The 22,645-nt window shown below is 52.8% G+C and overlaps 1 protein-coding gene and 1 long non-coding RNA gene across 5 annotated transcripts in view; one reads left to right on the top strand and one right to left on the bottom strand.

Moving 5' to 3' along the window:
• SLC9A3 (solute carrier family 9 member A3) overlaps positions 1–2,593 on the bottom strand; it is a 49,621-nt gene extending 47,028 nt beyond the window's left edge. For 2 of the 3 annotated variants that reach the window (XM_053913533.2, XM_024578478.4), the window contains exon 1: positions 2,204–2,592. In XM_053913533.2, coding sequence (XP_053769508.1) covers positions 2,204–2,420 — 217 coding nt within the window. In that variant the 5' untranslated portion in view covers positions 2,421–2,592. Of the gene's footprint in view, positions 1–2,203 lie in introns of all 3 variants that reach the window. The other variant, XM_053913548.2, reaches the window with a different exon arrangement.
• Positions 353–16,162, top strand: LOC123478486 (uncharacterized). Of its 2 annotated transcripts, none has more exons than XR_006653697.2 (3): positions 353–451; positions 10,038–10,208; positions 11,569–16,162. It is a non-coding gene; the product is annotated as an uncharacterized lncRNA (long non-coding RNA). The 2 variants fall into 2 exon arrangements; XR_006653696.2 differs by lacking the exon at positions 353–451 and adding an exon at positions 9,162–9,301.
• The last annotated feature ends 6,483 nt before the right edge of the window (positions 16,163–22,645 follow it).

The following is a 22,645-nucleotide window of genomic DNA, read 5'->3' on the forward strand; positions in this document are numbered from 1 at the left end:
GGGAGCGAGCAAGACTGGGAGAGCGGTGGGTATGGGTAGAGTCCCAACTTACTTTTTAAGATGGGGAGACTAAGTGTCCCTGCAGTACTGCCTATTCACGGGCGAGGCCCTGGTGCCATCATAGCGGGAGCCTCCAAATACAGAACTATGTGGGTTGGGATGCGGCAAGGCCTGGCCCAGGGCCAAAGGGCACTCCAGGAGACGCTTGGTCAGCCCCCTGGGTCTTCATTGTCCCAAGAGCCCCCACCCCCAGCTTCCCAGGATTACAACATATGGGGTGTGGTGCTGTTAAGGTGAGCCTTTTTAAATGGTGAGAGCTGGCAGGAAAGTGCATTCTGCCCTGCCCATGAGACAGAGGTGGAGCTGCCGGAGTGGGTGACCCCCACCCAGGAGAAGGCCTTCTTTGGACAGTTCGAGTCCTCAGAGACCTGCAGGATGTGGCTCTTCCTGGGTGAGTAACAAAATCTGGGCCAGGCAAACACTTGGGTCAGTGCTAACCTCCCAGTGCCCCCACCCCCACTCGAGGCTGACTGGCTGGTGCCCGGATGGCTGTCACTAAACTTCCACATGCCAGTCTCCACACCTGTGCAGACACCAGAAAGTGCGCGTTTGATTACACAACAGAGATACCGCACCTCCCAGAATGTCTCGGGCCCACCCCGCAGGTGTCATCATCCTTTTGGTAGTTACACAAAGGAGGGAAGCAGGCAGAGGGACAGACCCCCTCACCCTGCCACTCTGCCCCAGAAAGAGGTCAGTTCTTGGGTGAGCAGTGTGAGCAGCAAGGCAAGGTGCGCCCAGAGCCCCAGGCTGAGGCTGGACCTGCCCAGTAAATGTCACTTTGGATGTGGCCAGTGTCGGTGGTCTCCCCGTGGCAGAGGCATCTGGCAGAGACCCAGCACATGAGACCCCCGCTTGGTGCTCAAATTTTACTCCTGACATCACAACCCCCCACTGGAAAGCCCTCTGGGGGACAAAGTAAGAAAGGTGACCAGGCAGGCAGGACCAAGGGGCTACACACAAGCCAGGAAAAAGGAGGGAGGAGGCAGAGGGATCCAGACAGCTCCTAAGAAAGAGAAGGTGGGAATGAGAGGGACTTCAGGGAGGCCATTGGCGTAAAGTGAAGGGAAAACAAGCTGCAGCCAGCCTCTGCCAGTATCCCCGAACCCCAGGTCCGAAGTCCTCTAAGGTCTTGCCCCAAACCTGTCCTTCCTGTCCTGTGGAGGATGAGGATGACAGTGCCCCCCAAGTCCCAGAAGGGGCCCTCTTCTCTTTGCCTTGCCCCTCCCCATTCCAAAACCATTGGTGATCTGTCCTGGCTACCCACCATTTTTGAGGGGGGGCTGGTCCTTAGACCTCCTTCTCAATGGGCCCTCCCTCAGGCTCCCCCTAGTAAGTTACAACTGCCCTTACATCTCCACCGTCTCAGCTAAGACCCTCCCTTGTGTTGACCAACACTCAGAAATTTAGCCCTCATAAGCTCTTAGGGAAGCTGACCTTCCCATCACCTTGCCGGGAGTTACAGCAATCCCCACTTTGCTAGCTCACTGGAGCAAGTTAAAAGAAGAGAAATCTTAACAGTCGGGAGTTTAAAAGAGAAACACTCTCAGTGGAAAAATCACTCCTATAAACAGGATTTTACTGGGTTTAATTTTGAGTGGCACCGTTTCCCCTTCTGCTCTGGAACAAAGTATCACTTTAGCGCTTGACAGCAAGGACATTCCCTCTCTCGGGGTATTACAAAGCCCCACGAGCCCGACAGACAGAAAACCCGGCCCAGGAGCCCCAGAGAGGAGCGGCACACTGACCGCAGGCGGCCTGGATGTGCCGACTGGAGCTGGAACGCCGGGCCGTGGAGGCCGGAGCGACCAGGCTTCCCAGACTGCACCCGCCCAGCAGGACTAGGCGACGCCCCAGGACCCTCACTGCTGCTCCGGGCCCGGCCGGGCTCGCGGTCCCTGAGCCTCGCCCTGCCTGACCTAAGGTCTGAGTGCCCCGGTCTGGGCACGGTGCTCTCGGACCCGACCGCGGGCCGGACAACTGATGTTACACGCGCCCCTTCCGCAATGAAGACCGTGCACCCGGCACAGACCCGAAGGAGGACGGGGACCTAGCTCTGTTCCCTGGAGCGCAGGCGGGTCGGCGGTGGGAAAGTCGCGGAGGAGGCAGAACCCCGCTACTCTCCCAACTCTCTGTCGCTTACCGATCTTGGCCACGCTGGCCACGAGGATCCAAAGCGCGATGATGTACGGGTCCTGGACGTGGTCCCATTTGAAGGTGACCACCTGGAAGCCCTGGCTTTTGTCGTGTTCGACAACAGGCTCCTCCTCGACGCCCCGCGCCTGTGGCAGCTCACCCAGCGCCAGCAGCAGCGCCAGCAGAAGCCTCCAAACGAGGCCAAGGGCCCCACGCCGGGACATCGTCGCCACCGCTCAGTGCCCTGTCCGGACGCTCATGTCGTGAGAGTCTAGCTGCGCTTTGCCAGACGAGCTGCGCCTCGGACTCAGGACGCGCCAGCCCGCGGGACGCGCGAGGGGCGGCGCGGAGCCTAAAGCGCTCCGGGTGCGGGCGGCTCTCCTGGTCCCCGCCCGCCCCGGTGGCCTTTAATCCCGCGGCCCCCTCCCGCTCCGGGGCGGGGCGTTCCCGCCCCCGCTGCGCACTTGCAAACGCAGACACAGCCCCGCGTTCTCGGCACGCCCACCCAGGGCCAAACCGGCCCCTTGACCTCACCTTCTCACCCCCACGTACGAGTCCCCTTTGTCCCCCTCCCTCACTAGCCTGTACACTCTGAGCTCCAAGTGCTACCCACTCCCGCCCTCTCCTGGAGTCGGAGGCTGCAGGGTGCAGGCTGGGAGGTCCGCTCAGTCTCAGGGCGATGGGGGACCGCCTCCCTTGGGGACTGAGTGCAGCGCTGGGGGATGGGGGTCCCTACAGGCGTGGCTGCCAAGTGGCGGGTGCTCTGTGCCTCTGGTCCTCCTTGGTGGCGTTCGTTCAGCTTCCGAGTTGCCTGAGGCCTCCCTGGGCACACTGGCCACAAGCAACCCCTCCACAAACGCAGGGCCTGAGGCTGTTAGACCCCGCTAGAGGCCCGAGGGCCAGGCTGCCAGCCTCGTGCTGTCTTCCAAATGCACCTGCGTTTCACAACAGGCTCCAACAACTTGTCAGAAAACCAGGGCCTCCTCCTCACCATCCTCCGGTAGTGCAGAATCCAAGTTACTGCCCTTCCCCACGCATGCCCCCTATTCCTGTATGACGGATCCCTTCCACAAACACACTACCCCCACCTCAGAGCCCAGACGCCCACTTCAGACCTCTAGCATCGGACCAGAAATGCGTTTTTTAGTGTAGGGTGGGCTTCAGATTGACTTGGGATGGGCGGCTCTGCTGCCCCTGCTGCCTGCAATGTCTGCAGGTGGCTTATCTGGGCATCTCAGATTCCAAGATGCCAACATACCTCATATTTCCTCCCCAAACCCACTCTGCAACCTCAGCAGCGGCAGCCCTGCCTTCTGTTCGACCCCAAACCTGGGATGCACACCTGACTTCTCCTTCAGCTCATGCTGTTTCCATCTCAGAAAACCTGTCTGTTCTAATTGCAAAATACAAACAGAACCAACCACTGCTCAGCACCTCTGACCACCACTGGCTGCTGCAAAGGCAGACGCCTGGTCCAGCCCTCCTATTGGACCCTCCAGCACAGAGGAATTCTCAAACTCAGGCCCCTCCCTGGCTTCCTCCAAGCCTCCCCCTGACAGATGCTCCCCCTTTATTGGGACCTTTGCTCCCAGGATCCCTTGGCTCTGTAACGTCTTGCTCCAATGTCACCTTTTTGTCTCATCCCTCAGCTCCTCTTGTCCCCTCCCCAACTTGTGCTCCTCCATGCCTTCTGGGCTTTCAACATGCTGTCTGCTCCGTTTTCCTGTTGACTGTCCACCCTCTCAATGGGAACATCTGTTCCTTGAGTGAAGGGCTTCACGAAGCCCTCCAGGCTCACAGCCCTAGTGCGTGAAACAATGCCTGGCACACAGGAGCATTCAGGAGACGTTGGTTAGATGAATGGACAATGGAAAGACAGGTGGGTGAGAGGTCAGGTGGACACATCTAATATCTGAGTATATGTTGGTGTCTTAGGAGGAAGAGAGGGCAGTGCTGAGCTGGATGACTTCATTCTGTGAGTTCTCTTCCTGGTTTTGAAACCAGAAAAGTCAGCGTACGTGCTGCCTGTCACTACCAGAACCAGTAAGTAGAGACAAGGATCAAATCTTTATGGTCACTTTATTCAGATGCTGGTGATCTGAGAGGACAGCAGTTTTTAAAAACCATCTTAACATCTCATCTCAAACCCACCTTTTATAGGGAGAAGGAGAGTAAGGGGTTTGGGAAAAGGTTGATCAGATCAGAGTTGCAATTTTCCTAGTATTCTTTATCTTCTGATCAAAAATTCTTTGTCTGAGTCATGGAGGGTCCCTTCCTGGAACATAATGGCTCAGATACCATCTCCAGGCTTGCAGACCCACTGGGGCCCAAAAGGTGAATTGCTTGTGGACCTCCCGATTCAGTAGTTCATGCATTCCAGTTCCTGGAATAACAGCTTTCCACGTGCATTAATCGCTTAAGCCTATCAACTATAACTAAAGATAAAATCTTTAACTCTGGAGTTCCACTCTCAGTTTCTTATCATGAGAGGTGGCCATCAGTCAGGTATTGGAGGGAAAGTTCAGATCATGCTCACTGGGCTGGGTGCTAAATGGTGAGTGAAACTGGGTGCCCAATGGGAGGATGCTGTAGAGAGTGTCAGTATTTACTGGGGGTCCTGGGAGGACTTGTCAACTGTAAGGGCCTCTGTGGTAGCTCAGGGGTGATGGGGGAGAAAAGCCAAGCTCAAGGGTTTTTGTGAACATGGGGTGGGGGCTGGACTGAGCTGAGCACAGGTCTAGTTCATAGCACCCCACAATGGGAGTATGTGACTGGCAGCTGCCAGGGTGGCCCTGCTTGGTGGGCCATGGTGGGTGGTGTGTAGTTGTGTTACAGATAGCCTGACATAGCCTGACTGGGCCACTGGGAGCAGGCAGAGGGTGGGGAACAGGAGGGGCCACTGGAGGAGATTGTAGAACCGCCTGAGGCAATGGTGGCAGAGTTGTCCAGGTAACTGAGCTCTTACCTTCCAAAAGCTCCACATCTGATAGGAATGTCCTGCTCCTGGCATCAGGTCCACTGCCCCTGGTGTAGATGGCAGCAGGAGGAAGTATTGCACCAAGCGTGCACAAAGCTAAGAGGATAATTGGATAGTGGGGAAAGCCCTCCTATGTGCTTCAAGTAACTGATTGGGAGTGGGACCAGGGGAAGGCAAGCATATGCACCATAGAGATGGGAATGGTGGCAAGGGAGGTGCTGGGTCGAAGAAGCCTGTCAGTTTAGCCTGGGGAAAAGAATGGATTGATCAGAGGGTGGGCTCTTCCAGAGTACACGGAGGTTTGGGAAGTTCATTGGGATTTTTTTCGTCCCACACCCAAAACTAATATAAACCCAAGGGAAGGCAGGGATGCACAATCTTACCAACCTGGCAAACACACTAGCTGTTGTGTTCAGAGGACCTTCTGGCCCTGGAAGTACATGGTCAATGCTGGTGCCGGCCCCACACATGAGTTCCAGGGTAGAGTCTGGGGCCTGACAGTGGCTGAGAGAAAAACTGAGCTGCCTGGATGACCACTCAGTGGCTGCCTGCAGTTCCCAAAAGACAGTACTTTAAATAAGAGAAGGAACTCTGGACACTGCCTTTGGTTTTGGTCTTGGTCTGGCTGAGGATGGCTGGGCTTTCCTCCAGGTTTCCTCAAGGACATGGGCTTTGAGAAAAGAGCCTGCCATTCTCCCAGATTGTGCAGCATTTGAATAAAAACCTCTTTCCTTTCTCACCAGCCTCTGCCCCTAGAATTTGCCTATTGATGGCAGCAGGCAGCCGAACCCCCACTTGGGTTCGGTAACCATTGCTCCCAGCTCAAGCTTGTCCATGCTGTACCTGCTTCTGTCCCCAGCTGCATTCTCAGCCTCTTGTCCTAAAGGTAGAGCCAGCTGGACATGATCAGATTACCTGCAGCCTAGACACTCTCCTTGTTCCTTTCTCAGGGCTCCTGGGTGAAGACTTCACAGGGGCATCCTCTTTGATGATGGTGCCCTTGCATTCCACAGAAAGGCAAATGCCCACCAGAACAGCATGTACCCTGATGCCTAGTGACCCTCTGGTCACACCACCCTTGGAGATTTTTACCAGAGCTTGTCCTAGGAGCTCACAGCATTTCTCTTGGGAGCAGCTTCTTCTGAGACCCAAGAGGTAGTTCAAAGGGCAGAGGACTGGTGGATTCAGAGTGAGGCTGATGCCAGTCATCAGCCATCAGACAGCGTGGTGGCCACAGGCTACCCAAGGACAAGGGAAAGCTGAAAGGAAGCAAGCCCCTGCAATGGTATGGTGGGAGCATGGGGTGACTACACAGGGCAGGCAAACTCCAGTGAAAAGCAGGTTGTTTGCAAGATCTGTGGGCACATGTAAGATGAATGCATTTGTGCTGTAGGTTGCTGGAAGGCTCCAGGGCAGAAGGCACTGCCCAGCCCCTTGCCTGGGAATGGTGCAGTGGTGAAGATACCAGCCTCCCTTACAAGCAGAAGTCAGTTTATGTGGGTGGGGAATATGTGCACTGCCCCTTTCTTCCTAATACACCACCCACCCACTGACCCACTCTTCCATAGTGCTCTCAGTGAGGTGTGGGGCCAAGGGATGGGTGGGCATCCCCAAGGCCTCTTTCCTTCTAACTGGGCTGTGGTTTTAAGCAGGTCTGCAGCATTCCACCCCTCTAGGGCTACCATTATAAACAGCACCTCTGGAGTTGTGCAATGTACATTTCAAATGTCCCAGTAGCCAAATGTAGCCAGAGGCCGGGGCGTGTGTTTGTCGGGAGGTGTCCTCAGGGCCCTGCAGGTGTGCGATGATCTAACAACCGTCTCACTCACCACGCATCAGCACTGCAGACTTTTCCCACCCCACCTGCCCCAGACGTGAGGATGACTGGTGGGTTTGCTTGCACGCCCTTTGTCTTAGTTCAGGATCAAGGTTTTGACCAGGCTCTGGTTCTGGTAAGAGCCTCTTCTTGCCTTGGTGATAGCCACTGTGTCCTCCTGTGGCCTTTCCTCAGGGTGCAGGCATGAGGGGAGAGAGAGGGAGGGAGATCTCTCTCTCTTCTTCTCCTAAGGCACCAACCCTACTGGATTAAAGACCCACCCTTATGAATTCATTTAACTCTAATTATCTCCAAAGGCCCCATCGCCAAACAGAGCCACAGTGGGTGCTCAAGAGTCAATATATGAATTGGGGGACACACAAAAATTCAGTCCATAGCATATAAGAAGATGCCATGATCACATGACTGACTTAGAAAAATGTTAAAATAAAGCAAATAACCAGTCCAAAAGGAACTGCAATCTACCATAAGTATCTGAACTTCAAAATTGAGAAAATGAAAGTGAAAGACATCACATGTAGTCCGTCACGGTAGTTTCTGCATAAGAATTTCCTTCACACAGCTCATGAAAAAAATCTCGTGAATAAAGAGACAAAAGGTTTTGAATCTATATATGCTTTTGCTGTCAATACACAGATGTGAAAGTTAGGTTTTAATGTAACTTTAAGACATTTAAGGCCACACACACAGGGATTCACCACACAACCCCAAAGTTTACTTTTAAACCTGAAGGGCCCACATACTAGCCCTTAGAGAGGAGAAGGACCCCAGTGTTATTATTACACTCCCAGCCAGTGATCTGGCTGCGTGCCTGCTGCCCAGGTCCTGCCTAGACACCAGACTCCTCTGGGCGTTGACCACCATCACTGTGTTTGTCCTTCCTTATTCTACTGCTGTGATACAGCTGCATTTCTCAAAGCAGATTGTGAGCAGGGCTCTTCTGTGGTCAGCCTGTGGTGGCCCTGGGGCCTCAGGTGAGCCTGGAGCCTCTCCAGCCCACGGCTAGCAACCAGGGTGCAGGTGAGAGGGTTCGGGGCAGCGGGGTCTCAGGCCAGGCAACAGCTCCAATCTTGCCACCTTGGCCACAGTGTCCCCAGGCCCTGGGGTCACCAGGCTGTAGCCATAGGCTGAGATTGTAGTCACACTTCATGCCCTCCCACTGCATTGCTGGCAGGGAGCTTGGCAGAAGGTGGGTGCAGCAGTCTGGGTGGGGTTTTGGGGTTTTTGTCCTTAGGATCTTGGGTCTGCCTTGACCTCCATGCTCCTGGTTTGGCACCCTTTCCACCCTTGGGGACATGGGGGACCCTCCTAGACAAGGACTGTGTGGAAGTCCTTCCCCTAACCATTTTGATCACTCCTACTCCAGTCTTCTGTCCTTTGTGCTGTCCTGCTAGCCCTGCCACACGCTTTGGTGGGATCCCCACTCCCCAGGCCTTGCCCTCTCCTCTGAAGGGTCTTGACTCCAACCCCTCCTTTCAGGAGGCCAGACCCTCATCCTAGGAAGAAACCCCTACCATGGGCTGCGCCCCCTGACATCCGCTTGCTGGGACCCCTTTTCAGGGAACCGCCCTGTGACCTGCCTGCACAATGTACCCCGCTGCTGCCCCAACTGTGGTCAGAGAGAACCCTGAACCCAGCTCCTCACTGACGCCCCTCAAAAGCCCAGGGCACAGTGACCAACCGTGTCTCCCCACCCCTCAGGCAGCCCAGAAACCAGCCCAGACACCAAAAACTGGAAGCATCCTAAACGCCATGGACCGGCTGAGTCCTGCAAAGTGCAGAGAAGGTACCAGGCGGAGCAGCTGGGCTTCATACTAGAAGAGCTGCTTGGGGAGTCATCACCTCAACAGATTCAAGGAGAAAGCTCAATGATCTGTCAACAGAGGCGGAAAGGGCCTTTGGGAAAACTATAAACCCACTCATGACAAAACAGGCAAGAAGGAAAACTCCTAGCAAACTTAGACCAGAAGCAAGTTTTCTTAACCTGACAAATAGGATCTACAAACCCGGCAGTGAGCACAGTGCTGTGGAAGCTAGGACCCGCCTCCTGGAGGCAGGGAGCCTATCCGGACGCCTCCCTCACTGCTGTTTTCCACGCACTTGAGCAGATGAGAGAGAAGTTGAGAGAGTAGAAGGGACAAAGTTGTTCTTAGCGTGTGAGAGGCCGCCTGTAAGTAACGCCCAAAAGGACTCACAAAATTATTAGAATTAAGGGGAGTGAGATCAACAAGGTTTCTGGCTACAAAATCAATAGTCCATTTCTTTACACCACAACAGCTGTTTTAGAAAATGTAAGTTAATTTGAAAATACTATTTACACAGCTCAGAAACTATGAAACACCTAAGGGGGAAAACATCTGACAAAAGATATGCAAAATGCTGATGGGAGGGCTCTCTCCAATCTGCCCGCTGGCTCTGCAGCTTTCTAGGCAGAAAGGTTTTAAATTATGGATTTAATTTATTTAGTAAATATAAGGCTATTCAGACATTCTGTTTCTTTTTGTGTTCCTTCTGGTAAATTGTATTTTCAAGAAATTTGCTCATTTCGTCAAAAACTTTATGTTTGTTGATGTACAGTTCATAATGTTCTTTTAGTGCCTTTTTATGTCTATAAAACTGCTGTGATGGTTCCCTTTCTGTTCCCCGTGTTGGCAGTTTTTGTGTTCTCTCTTTTTAGTGATCGATATTGCTAGAGGTTTACCAACTCTATTAATCTTTGCACAGAATCTGATTCTGGTCCTGATGTTCTCCACCACATTTCTGCATTCTCTTTCACAGACTTTTACACACTTCTTTCCTTGTACTTTCTTTGCTCTTATTTTCATGTTCTTTTTCTAGCTTCTTGGGCTGGAAGCTTAGGCCACTGATATTCAGTGTCTCTCATTTTTTGGTATATGACTTTTTCAGGAAGCTATGAAGTTCCCTCTGATAACTACTTTTGTGCACTTCAGCAGTTACAACATGTTGTATTTTCCTTATTCAGTTCAAAATATTATCTGATTTCTTTTGTGGTTTCTTCCTCGACAGAGGTTACTGAGAGTGTATTGTTCAGGTGGCAGTTAATTTCCAAACGTTTGGAGAAGCTACCTCTCCGCCACTGAGCTGCAATTCCACCATGGCAGGGAGCACGCACTGCGAGACTTCAGTCCTTCCACCGTTGTGAGCACTTGCTTTGTGATTGGGAATCGGGCCACTTTGGTAAGCATTCCGTGTGTTTCTGATAAGAGTGTATATTCTGTGCTTGTCGGATGTAGGGTGCCATGTTTGTCCCTTTGGTCAAATTGGTCAATTAGGTGGTTCAAATTCTCTATTTTCTTACTAATTTCAGTAACTGAGAGACACATGTTAAAACACTCACTTACAATAGTGGCTTTGCCTGTCATTTTAGTTCTATTAGCTTCTGCTTTCTAAAATTTAAACTAAGAAAGAGAAAGAGTTGCTGTTTTCTGGTTGGATTGGCTCCTTATCATCATGGAATGTCCTTCTATTTCTCTCCTAATATTTCATGCCTAAAATCTGTGATATTCCTGTAGCCACACCATTTTCTTCTGGGTAATGAATGTAAGGTATGTCATTTCCCATTCTTTTGTTTGCAACCTACCAGTGTTCTTATACTGAAAGTACATTTCTTGTTTTCTCATCAAGTCTGACAAGATTTATCTTCATGCATCTATTCTTAACTAATAACACACAAATGGCCAATTGTATATTTAAGATCTGGATGTTGCAGTTAACCTCTTGCTCCTTACACGAGTGACAGACATTTGTCTTTCTTAACACTTACACTTCTCCACCAGAGACACACCTTCATTTGTTCCAGCAGTCACTCGCACTCAGCTCCATCTGGTCCATCACTCACTCAGACTCAGCTCCATCTGGTCCATCACTCACTCAGACTCAGCTCCATCTGGTCCATCACTCACTCGGACTCAGCTCCTATTGGTCCATCAGTTACTCAGACTCAGCTCCATCTGGTCCATCACTAATTCAGACTCAGCTCCATTTGGTGCATTACTCATTCAGACTCAGCTCAAAGAAAAGTGAATTTGCTCTGCCTGTCTGTCCTTGAATGTTTCCTTCTTCCTTTGGACCTTGTTGATGTCCCCAAACTCTCTTTTTATGTTCACTTCCCTGCAGCTAGTTAGCCTTGGACTGCTAGGTTCTGTGCATGACACAGATATGCCCTCAGTCAATGCCTGGGAAGGGAACCCTGCCATGTAAAAGTCAGAGGACAACACAAAAAGTCGTGATCCTGGAGACACAGAGGAGGAGAGATCCAGGAGGCTGCACCACAACTGGGATCTCCCTACGTCTGAGATCCAGGCCTGCCCACTGCTTTGCCCAGCTACATTCCCAGTTACTGCTCATGCAGAATTCAGCTTTTGTTGGTGTCTCTGAGGCTTCCCACACTTGAATGGTCATCCAGATCTCCTCTTCAACTTCTTCCCAGGCCCAGAGTCCCCCCAGGGGTTCAAGAGAATGTCCTAGCTGGACACATTCAGGTTTATTGGGCTGAGCTTTTAGATCTGCCTCACCTGTGGATTTGCCTGTTTTCCAGGACACTTGCTTTTGGCTCCTTCCCTGGTCCTGCAAGGCCCACCCTCTGGGAGGGCTTATTCCCCACAAAGACAACATGGAAGCCCTCTCAGCTGACCCTAGGCTTTGTGCCATCTAAAGACCTTGGAGCCCACTTAGGTACTTGGACCCCTAGAATCATCTGGGGTGTTGTGAAGCAGCTGGGAGCAGATTCTGAGGAGGGGTGGCCCAGTGCTGGGCCCACCTGCCACCATGAGCAGTCATCCTCTCTTTGATCCCACCCCCCTTGGTAGGCTGGGAGTCAGGACCATGAGGCTGTGCTCTCCAGGAGTGAATTAGCACTCAGAATGCTGACCTGCACTCAGAGTGGGCATGTGGTGGGCCTGTGCGCGATGACACTCACTTCTGCTACCTACTGCTGGAATTCCTGCCTGTCTCCACTGAGGCAGGAGCATGGCCCTGCTCACAGAGCCCTGGTCATCACTGCATCTGTCTTGTATTCTGCCTCTGTGAACACTGGTGAAGACAGAAGAAATTGATTAATCAGGCTATTGTTCACTTGATCCTAACTCACCCTCCAGATGGAGAACCTTCCTCTCCCTCCAAGAGAGCTCTGATGCTCCCCATTCCTCTACTTTTTATCATTTTCTTTTGAGCCAAAGGTGCCTGCACGCCACCAGAACCTGATATGGGAGACAAGCCCAGGTGAGCCTGGGCCCAGACTCCTGCCTGCCTTGGGGGAGATCTTGTTTGTGTTGAGGAGCCTCAGTTTTCCCCAAGTGGCCCTCCGCTGTGGTGCGTGGATGTGAACGGGGCTCTGAGCCGGACCCAGAGGCCTCATCTACAACCCATGCTGTGCACCATGGTGAGTCTTCATCTTGAAACTGGGAATGACCCCGGGCAGGAGTGCCAGCTTGTCCCCTGCTCCCTGGACCTTCCAGATGGGGTAAAACACACAGCTAACATGTCACTGTGAGAAGCCTGCATAGCCTTCACAGGGGCTGTTGGAGGTGGGCCTGAAAACTGCTGTGGGCCCTGCCTGGCCCAGAGCCCCACCTCACCTGTCAGTCAACAGTACCAGGCCAGGCACAGAGCAAGCACTCTCCAAAACATCAGTGACAATAGCTTGACAGGGAGAACGGGGCAGCCGGGCTTTCTCTATGGCTGTAAAGTGTGTGCCAGAGGATTTAGGGACCTTTGAAGGAATGCCATCCCGAGGACACATTGTTCCTGGAGAGACCGATGGCCTCTGTTCACAGAGGTGGATGAAGCTTTGGTAACACATTCACTCCTGATTACATTTCTTCTGAAAAGAATCCAGGGAAATTTCTCCAAGGAATAGCAGTTTTGTTGATGGGAATAACTTGAGAACTCCTACGAATGTGCTCTGAAAATTAGTTATTAATGTTTTGTGTATTTGTCCTTTTATTAATGTTTTTAAGTGTAAGCAAAGGTCTAAGTCTGCTTGGCAGCCTCTGGACTTGTAGGGAACTGGAGACCTTGAGTGCTGGGTTCAATTAACCCCAAAGGTGCCGAGGATATTGGGAGGCAGTTTATGGCACAGAGATGGAAGGGCCATTGTGTCACATTCGTTCTTGCAGTGGTGGAGGGGGTGATCACAACCTGTTCCTCCTGACCCCCACCTCGAGCTGTTGGAGAACCTGGGAGAGGGGGGCTATTTGGTCAGAGAGGCAGGCTGGCAGGGAGCAGGGTGGAACACCAGGTGCCTCTGTCATGGCTCAAGTGAGGTGTGTGTAGCCCCTTCCTCCCCTACTTTGCTGAGCCTGAGACCACTGGGTCCAGGGTCCCGGCCAGTGACCCCAGGCCCTGTAGTTAGGACAGCTCTGCCCAGACCTCTCTGTCAAAGGCTCTGACTCCCGAAGTGTGGCCTAAACCTAAAGACAATGCTGGAAGTGGACACAGAAGCATGGGAGCCAGGCTCCCCCAGATGCCAAGCATGTGGTCGCTCCAGTGGGACCAGCAGGGCTCACCTGACAGTGGAAAGTTTTCAGAGAGAGGAATGTCTGCAGCTTTCGTGGTGGGGATGGGAATTCCTAGGCAGAGGTGAGCAGAACACTCATTTGCACAAATTAGCCTTTCAGATGGGAATGTTGCTCATGCAAGACCTGACCAGCACAGAATGGCTTCTGGGGGGGACTCCGCGTCCCGGGCACAGAGTCAAGGTCCCTGCATGGGGCTGGCTTTCCCCTGCCCCCAACAGCCTCTTCCTTCCAAGCTGCTGGTCAAAGCCAACTGCCTTCATCAGGCCACAGGGGTGACAAAAGGCCTTTGGTAACCTGCTCACATTGACTTTGAGGATGGTCAGGATGGGCCTGACCGTGCCTGCCTTTACACACTGGCCTGACTCCCCTGCTGGTGCTTTTGGAGCAGAGGGGCTCACTCCTACGCTAGTGAGCACACTGGGGAATGCACTGTGCCTGCACTGTCCCCTGAGACCCTTGCACAATCCTTTGCAGTCTTGTAGGTGGGAGCTGGCCCAGCAGGACACTCATGGGTGTCCAGGCAGGAGGCAGATCCCTGCCCAGGCACATCACTGCCCTCCAACCCCCATAGTTCCTTTCACTGCTATTCCCTGGGACCTCCCAGGGTCTGAGCAGGCCTGAGATGGCCGATGGAGGAAGGTCTTCTGTCTGGACGCTGCCCCAGGGCTGGGAGATGGGGCGGGGGTAGGGGATCCCTTCTGGCCTGGTCCCTGTAACCCAATCCCACTAAAGTGTGCAGCACATCAATCCAGGGGGCACCCGGTCGGTGTTGGCTCAGACTTGCCCGAGCACACCTTGCCCTGTTTGTTCAGACCTCCTTGAGAAATGCCACAGAAACAGGAATAAGGGCTCTCAGAAACCTGTCTTCACCAGAGGAAGAGGACCCACAGAAGGCTTCCTGGTCACTGAAGACCCCCAGCATTTTATCATAGGTCAAAAGGCCAGGAGAGGTTGGAGTGTGTTCAGCCCTCTGGCCTCATAAGTGGAGGGTCAGAGGTCAGAGGCAGAGCAGAGGGGAGAGTGTTCCTGAGTTGGTGCCCAGACTACCCAGCCTTTTCAGGACACCGCCTACCAGCAGAGACATCTGAAGCCCTTGCTGGCCCCACAGCCAGGGGACACCAGGACTGGGCTTCAAAGCCAATGTGACCGAGATCAGCTTTTGCCTCCAAGGGCAGTAAGTCTGAGCCTCCATCCTTTTGCTGTGGGTGTCATCAAATGCCTGTGGCAGGTGCTCTGCAGCGTCTGCTCTCCACTTGGTGCCTTTTGCTGGTGCTCTGTTATCTGCGGTGGTGCTGAGGTCTGCAGGGTGCTCACTGAACACCAAGCTCACTAGACATGGGGGCTTCATGGGGGCTCATGGAACTTGATGGGGTCCTTAACCTTTCTGTGCCTCAGTTTCCCCTTCTGTAAAGTGAGTGTGAAAGCAGGCTTGAGGGAGGGCAAAACTAGGGACTGCATCTTCCTTTTAATAGATGGGGAAACTGAGGCACAGTGAGATGGCAGATTTTGCCCCAGGACATGTGACTGATGGTGGCCTGTCCACAAGAGCCTATCCTGACAGCCTTTGACTGCCCTTCCTTGCCCTGCCCTGTGTGTGGTGAACTGTGCTGTCCCTAGGTTCTGTGGGGACCCTGTGGGTGGCAGCCAACACCATCTGGGTTGGGACTCTCCCATGACAAGTTCCATCTGGTTCAAGGAAGGAAGGGAGAGGGATGCCCAAGAGGCCATCTTGAAGGACCACTCGGCCTCCTCTCTGCAGCAGGAGGCATTGGGGTGTGGCTCTCCTGGCCCCCACCCTGTTCAGGCAGCTCGGACTAGAGGCCAGGAGGCCCCTTCCAAGTCCAGTTGCGACCTCCTCTGGCCTCCATCCCCTCCCCTGCCCAAGAGGACTTCTTCCAGGATTTATCCCTGGAGCTCCATCCATACTCATGCCTCCTGAGATCTTATAGGACAGAACCTACTGGCTGGCCCTGAGCACCCACCCTGGGCCCGTCAGTGAGAGCACCCGTGGGTACAGGCTTGGCCAAGGTCAATTGGGCTGTAAAGGAGATATGATTGTGTTGGACATAAACCAGGACTTCTCTGCGGAAACAGGAATCACCGAGTTTATTGAGTGTAATTCTGAGGAAAAATTAGAAAGTCAGCGGCGTCTGAGTCACGGTTTAGTGGCCCAGGAGGGGCTGTGCCAGGTGAGAGAAGGTGTGAGAGCCACTCCCCGACCTCTCGCCCTCCCAGGGTGGAAAGTATGTAAATTCAAGTGTTTCCTCCCCAGTCCCAGTATCCTTCCCTGACTGGCTTCAGCCAAGCCCCAGGGTGGACGCTGGTGTCCTGAGGCCAAGATGCCCAAGAGTAGAGCTGCCAGGAAGCAGTAGCTACAAGTTTAGATTTCAGGAATAATATTTTCAAATATCAATCTCTCCTGCATCTGCCGTCTCCACTTGTGAAAACAAGGGTGTTTTCCTTGGATATGCATGGGGTCCTCCTGCAGAACAGCCACCGTCATCACCTCCCCCGCCCCATCATTCCCTGCTGGCTCACCCCTGCTGGCTCACCTACCCAGGGTCACAGATGTCACTAACTTAATAAATAAGATGAGTGGTGGCTTGCTCACTGTTTCCCTCACATAAAAATGCCTGTGCATTTTATTTCAGTAATTCTGCCATTCTGACATCTTATTGAAGGCATAATGTTCTGCTCGTGAGCGAACCTGCTCACCTGGGCAGGCTATCACCATAGGAATCCATTAGTCTGGCTGAATTTTGTGTGTGGGTTGGGACCAAGGTCTCCTTTACTTAACGTAGCCTTTGTCATTTATGAAAACATACAATGAGAGAATATGCTCCACTCCCACAGGCATGCGCCCATGGGGTGGCAGAGACCCAGGGGCCACTATTTGCAGGCAGCAGTGGCTGCCATGGGGTTCCCCACTTAGTATGGGAACCATCCTTTGTGTTTGTCTGCAAATGAATATGTTCATTGTTCTGTCTCTGAACTTCCCTATTTAGAGATCGGGTATTAGCTACACAGAAAAATAACAACAGCTCAGCTGCTTACCCTGCACACGTCCCACCCCAAGTTTCATTCGATATCCCTGGGAACCCCACGCAGCAGGTCCAACTGACACTCTCTGCCCACACCTCTAGATCCCATTGTAAAGCAGGAAGTGGAAAACCTCAGTGACTTGCTGAAGATCACAGGGTCGTGGAACCATGTCCCCACGCCTCAATTGTTCTGGCCAATGACATTCTCCCTGAGAAGCAGCACATATGGTAGGTAGTCCTGTACCAGCCCAAGTGCCTAGGGGAACCCTGCCCCCATCACTGGACAGCTGTATTGCCTTTGGGGAGTTACTTAACCCCTCTGTGCCTGACTACCTCATCTGTCAGATGAGGTGATGGCAACAGCACCCAGCTCACCAGCGCCAGGGGAGGGTCCAGTGTCTGGGGTCGATGAATGAAGGTGTGGGCTTTTGGCCATCCTGTGCAGGAGAAGGGGGTTCTCTGTGTGTACTGAAGGCCATCTGTGATCGCCCCAGTGAAGCCACTGCCGAGGCACGGGGCCAGCACAAAGATTAGCCAGAATGAATATACCCCCACCTGGGGCTGGTGGATGGCCGGGTTTTTTTAAGAATGCTGGTGCCAGCCGTGGACTGGTTTACTAATTCGCCCAGATGGCCCTGGCAACAGGTGCTCGCTAGCAAGTGTCATGCTGGTGTCCCGTGCCAGGCGCAGTGCACTTGCTGGCCTCGGTGTGGAGCTTCCCTATCTCTCTTCATGGCACCATTGCTGGAGCGGCATCCAGGTTTCTCTCCAAAGCCAAGAGTCCCCAGTAAGAGAAGTGAGGGGGCTAGAGGGAAGGCCTGGGTAATGAGGGGGGAGGTGACTTGGAGCAGTGGCCAGGAGGTCAGGGAGGGAAAAAATCTGATGAGTCGTCGACCAACAACTAGAGCCCATCACATGGCAGGTTTTGAGAGACACACAGAGAATGGCAACTGGGACCTTGCTCAGCCTCATCCACGCCCCCATGCCTGCGGATGAGGTCCCTTTAAGATGCCCAGACGCCCAAAGGCACAAAAGCGGCTCCTTGGGGAAAACGTCTCTCCTGACTCAGTTCCAGCATCGGGCTGGCCGAGTGATCACTTAAATATTTGCTGACATCACAGTTGACTTTCTAATAATGCCACACATGCTCCAGAGACGTGGTCTGATGTATCAGCATATGTGACAGCCATGGTTTCGGTCGGCTAGAGAAAGCACATGCACTGGAAGGTTTTTTTCCCGAGGGTTTGCCCAGGGATTTCCAGGGCCCACCCTCAGCCCACAGGCCTGGCAGAGGCGGGGAGGCCAGCACAGAGAGTAGAGCCGGGTGCGGACATGGTCCCCCCACCCAGCTCCAAAGGTGCGTCCTGAGCCAGCACCGTACAGTGCACTGGACGTGCACAGCGTGCACTGACTCCCAACCACGTTTTTGTGGAAAGCTCTTCTAGAAGCCAGGACCAGATGTTTGAAACCAAGCTGTGTGAGCGCACACACGCGTGTGCCTCGAGACCAAGGCAAGGGTCTCTGGGTGTCTACATTTGAGCAGGGGCCTCGGTGGGGAACCCCCAGGGGATTAGTCTTATGAACTGTTCTCTGACACATGTGTGTTTCCACTTTTCCTTCTGGATTAGCTCATCTGAGAGGGGCTGCACCCAGACGATCATGTGGGGGCTCTGCTTGCCTCCCCAGGAAGGAGGATGAAGGTGTGGCTTTGACACAGCAGAGGACTCCTACCCTTGGCACAGTCACTCACTATGGGGCAGGGGTGGGCCTAGGCAGAGGGCAGGTCCAGGAGAGGGGCCCCCGACGTGTTCCTTTCCTTGAGATGCATTCCTCTGCTCCCTTGGAAGGCCAACACCCACCTGCTGTGGCCCTCTCCACCCTGGCAGAAAAATCTGGGGAACAGCAGGCATCAGCACTTAGTCACCATCCCTACTGCTCGCTGGCAGCTGGCCTGTAATTGGTCAGTGTGCTGGCGTCCCCCAGACACAGGATGGGCTTGGAGGTGATCCCAGTTTATGACACGCCATATTTTTGTCTTAAACCTCAAATGCCTGCGCTCTGCCCCGCCTCCCACTTTAACCTGCTCGCAGGAAGGGAACTGCCTGTCCGGGAAAGTGTGACCCTATAAAGCACTGGCTCCCTGACCTTGCTCTCCCGGGACTGCTGTCTGTGCGCCAGGAGGGAAAGCACCTGGAGATGGGACAGCCTGAGCACCTGTGTGGACAAGCCCCTCAGCAGAGCTGCTGCCTATGGTGAACATTAACGCAAAATAACAGTAAAATGCCCCCGAAACTTTCTATGAAGACGTGTGCCTCACTGCCCCAAAGTCCCCTCAGGGTGAGGGCTGATGCCAGTGGGGCACCAGGACCTGGACGATGCTGGGGGCTCCCTGTGGCAGGGTCCTGAGTGGGTGGCAAAGGAGCTGTGTCTGTGCCCTTTCCTGGGACACCCACCCCCACCCCATGACCTTGGTGCTGGTCACAATGAGAGAAAGCTCTTATCAGGCGCCTTCCCTCTTCCTTCTCATTAAATCCTTATCAAACAATAGTGCTGGCACTGATGAGATACTCGGGTGTGTTTGTGTGTGTGTGTGTGTGCGCGCGCACGTAGAATTATACATTAACTCGTGCTAATTAATGTTTACGCAGCCATTTAGGGCAGAAGGCACCTTGGACCACCATCCACAGCAGCGGCTTCCACACAGGTGGCCAGCTGATACTCTAGTCTTAGGCCTCAGGACTGAGCAGCCGCATGCCCCACCCCCAGGCTGGCCAGGCCCTCCTCCCCTGTGCTCCCTGTCCGCACTTGGGGAGCTGTCCTAAACGTCTCCTGGGCCTCCCCTCGGAGGGCAACAAGAGCAATTTAGCAGAATGCCCCACGCGGAGCCTGTACATGGTCTCAATCTCAAACCACAATCTCCCTTGTGACAGCAGAAGCGGCACCCTGCCCACCTCTGAGGCCCAGCCCCAGCCTGGGCTCTGAGTCCTCCCCGGTGCCCTGAGTCTTCTCTCCTGCATCTCGGGTTCAAGCCCTTTCCTGCCCCTTCACAGCCACTCCATCTTTCCTCCTTAACCCCTGCCCCCGACTCAGCTCCTCCCCAGCCTCCCTCAGATGGCTTTGAAGCCAGCCCAGACATACTCGTATTTCATCCACAATAATAAAAATGACAATAATGGTAATAATAAGAATAGCAATAATGTCTGTGACCATATAGGGGGCATGGTGAGTAGGGACACCAGCCCTCAGACAGCAATGTCAGGCTCTTGGAGCTTCTCCTCTTGGGAAGGATTCCCTCCGGCTCTGCAGGGCTGCACCCGGCTGCTTTGGGGAGGGTCTGGTCAGAGGAGCGCTCTGTTCTGAGCTGTGTAGGGAACAGGGGCACTCTGTGCAGGGGATATCTGTCCCTCAGGGAGCAGGCAAGTGGGGGAGAGTGGCGCTTCAGGATGACATCCACACAGGGCCTAAAGGACAGCTGAGGAATAAGGGGCATTTCCAAGGAGGAAAGGTGGTTGAGGGTACCCAGTGGTGACTTGGAGCCCGGCCTGTCTCCCTGTGTCAGCAGAAGCCCATGTGTGGTAGGGTTCGGAGGGGCTGGTGGACAGGACCAGATGGGGGGACAACCAGGTGGGAGTAAGGATCATTAGGGGTGAATGGGGTTGGGGGAGCTGAGGGTCCACAGGTGCCCTCAAACTGTCCCAGGAACTAGCTTGCACGCCTGGCCCAATGTTTGACCCCAACAGGACACTAACTGTGTTTTGGCCCTTTGTCCCCTCATCATTTTATCCCATCTCTCCAGGTCTCAGCTCCCTGCTTCCCTGTCCCCACAAGCTTAAGATGGGAGTGTCTCCAAATTCCCAAATCACATTCAAGTCTTCAGGCTGAAGCACCAGGACCCCAGAACAAGAGCAGGGTATGGCTGCGCCCAAGAGCTGGCCTTCCTGGTAGATCCTGGCACTTGTTCCCAGACAACCACCCCACCCAGATCAGGGCCTGAGCCCAGTGGCCTTGGACTCCAGCCCCATAGACCTCCTCCTGCACCGGCAGACTTGTCCAGTGAGCCCACTTGGGAAATGAGTTCTGGGGCGGGGAGACCCAACAGTCATGTCTGGCTTCAAAGAAAAAAGTGTGTTCACTCCCAGAGAAATCCCTGCTAATCGCTGATTTGGTCCAGCAATGTTCGGATGGATTCAGCCTTGTGAGATCATACTCTGAGGGGGTGGCAGTGTGCGCAGCCCCGGGCTGGGGGCAGTGGCCGGGGGCATCAACACCACCCAGGGTACAGTCCATAGATTGGGACAAACTGATCTAAAGTTTACATGGAAGCAAAGAGCCAGGACAACCAACACAATATTAAAAGAGAAGGACAAAGTTGGAGGCTGATGCCACCCGACTTTAAGACTTGCTGTAAAACTGCAATAATCAGCAGAGTGTGGTGTTGATGAAGTTACAGACAAGTAGATCAATGAAGCAAGAATAGAGCCCAGAAACAGGCCTCCATAAATACTCACTGATCTTTGACCAAGGAGCAAAAGCAACAACGGAGCAAAGATAATCTCTTCAACCAATGGCGCTGAAACAACTGGATGTCTGCATGCAGAGGACACAGACGGTTCACCCTTCACAAAATTAACTCACATTGGATCACAGACCTAACCGTAAAACACAACAGGATAAAGCTCCTACAAGATAGCACAGGAGAAAACATAGATGTCTTTGGGTTTGAAGATGACTTTTTAGATATGACACCAAAGATATAGTCACAAAAGATATGGCAAATAAACATATGAAAAAGGTGCTCCACATCATATGTCATCAAGGAAATAAAAATTAAAATCCCAACAAGATACCACTACACACCTATCAGAATGGACAAAATCCAGAGCACAACACCAGTGCTGGTGAGGGTGTGGAGCATCAGGGACTCTCATTCACTACTGGTGGGACGCAGCACTCTGCAGCCATTTAAGAAGAGAGTTTGGCGATTTCTTCCAAATTAAAGGTACTGCTACCATGTGTGATCCAGCAATTACGCTCCTTGGTATCTACCCAAATGCCTGAAAACTTACCTCCACGCAAAACCCTGCACATTAATGTTTATAGCAGCTCTATTATTAATTTCCAAAACTTGGAAGCAAACAAGATAACTTTCAGTGGGTGAATGGACAGACTGTGGTACATCCAGACAATGGAATATTATTCAGCTAAAATACATGAGCTATGAAGCCATGAAAAGACACAGAGGACCTTAAATGCATGTTACTAAGTACAAGAAGCCAATTTGAAAAGGCGACACACTACGTGATTCCAACTCAATGACACTCTGGAAAAGACAAAACTACGGAGACAGTAAAAGATTGTGGTTATCAGGGCTTGAGTCTGGGAGGAATTCATAGCAGATCACGGAGGGTTTTTAGGGCAGTGGAACTCTGTATGCACTTCCGGTGATGGACATGTGTCATTATACATTTGTCCAAACCCACAGAACACACGACACCAAGAGCGACCTCAGTGTGAACGATGAACTCTAGATGATGATGTGTCGATGTAGGTACAGCAGTTTTCACAAATGTGTCATCTGGCAGGGGTTGTTGATAATGAGGGAGGCTGTGTGGATTTGGGGGGCGCGGCAGGGGATGTGAGGGAAATCCCTGTACCTTCCTTTCAACTTTGCTGTGGACCTAAAACTGCTTTAGAAAAATAGTCTTAAGAAAAATAGGAAAAGACAACAAAAAGTATCCAAAAGGGACAAGGGAGTTTAGTTAATTCCCAAGGAGAAGCAGGACTTGGCGACGAGCGTCGGGCCACCTGAGAGCACAGCCATGGGAGGAAGGTGTGCAGGACATGGCACTCAGCTGCCCTGCTTGCTGGCCACCTCCCTGGTGGATCTAGGCCCTTGGCCCCCATAGCAGGCCAAAAAATCCTTTTATATTTAAAAGTTTTTATGCATTGATTTTAGAGAGAGAGGGAGAGAGAAACATTAATTTGTTGTTCCACTTATTTATGCATTCATTGATCAATTCCTTTATGTGCTGTGACTGGGATTGAACCCACGACC

Source organism: Desmodus rotundus, chromosome 1, assembly GCF_022682495.2.
Source record: "Desmodus rotundus isolate HL8 chromosome 1, HLdesRot8A.1, whole genome shotgun sequence".
NCBI lineage: Eukaryota > Metazoa > Chordata > Mammalia > Chiroptera > Phyllostomidae > Desmodus > Desmodus rotundus.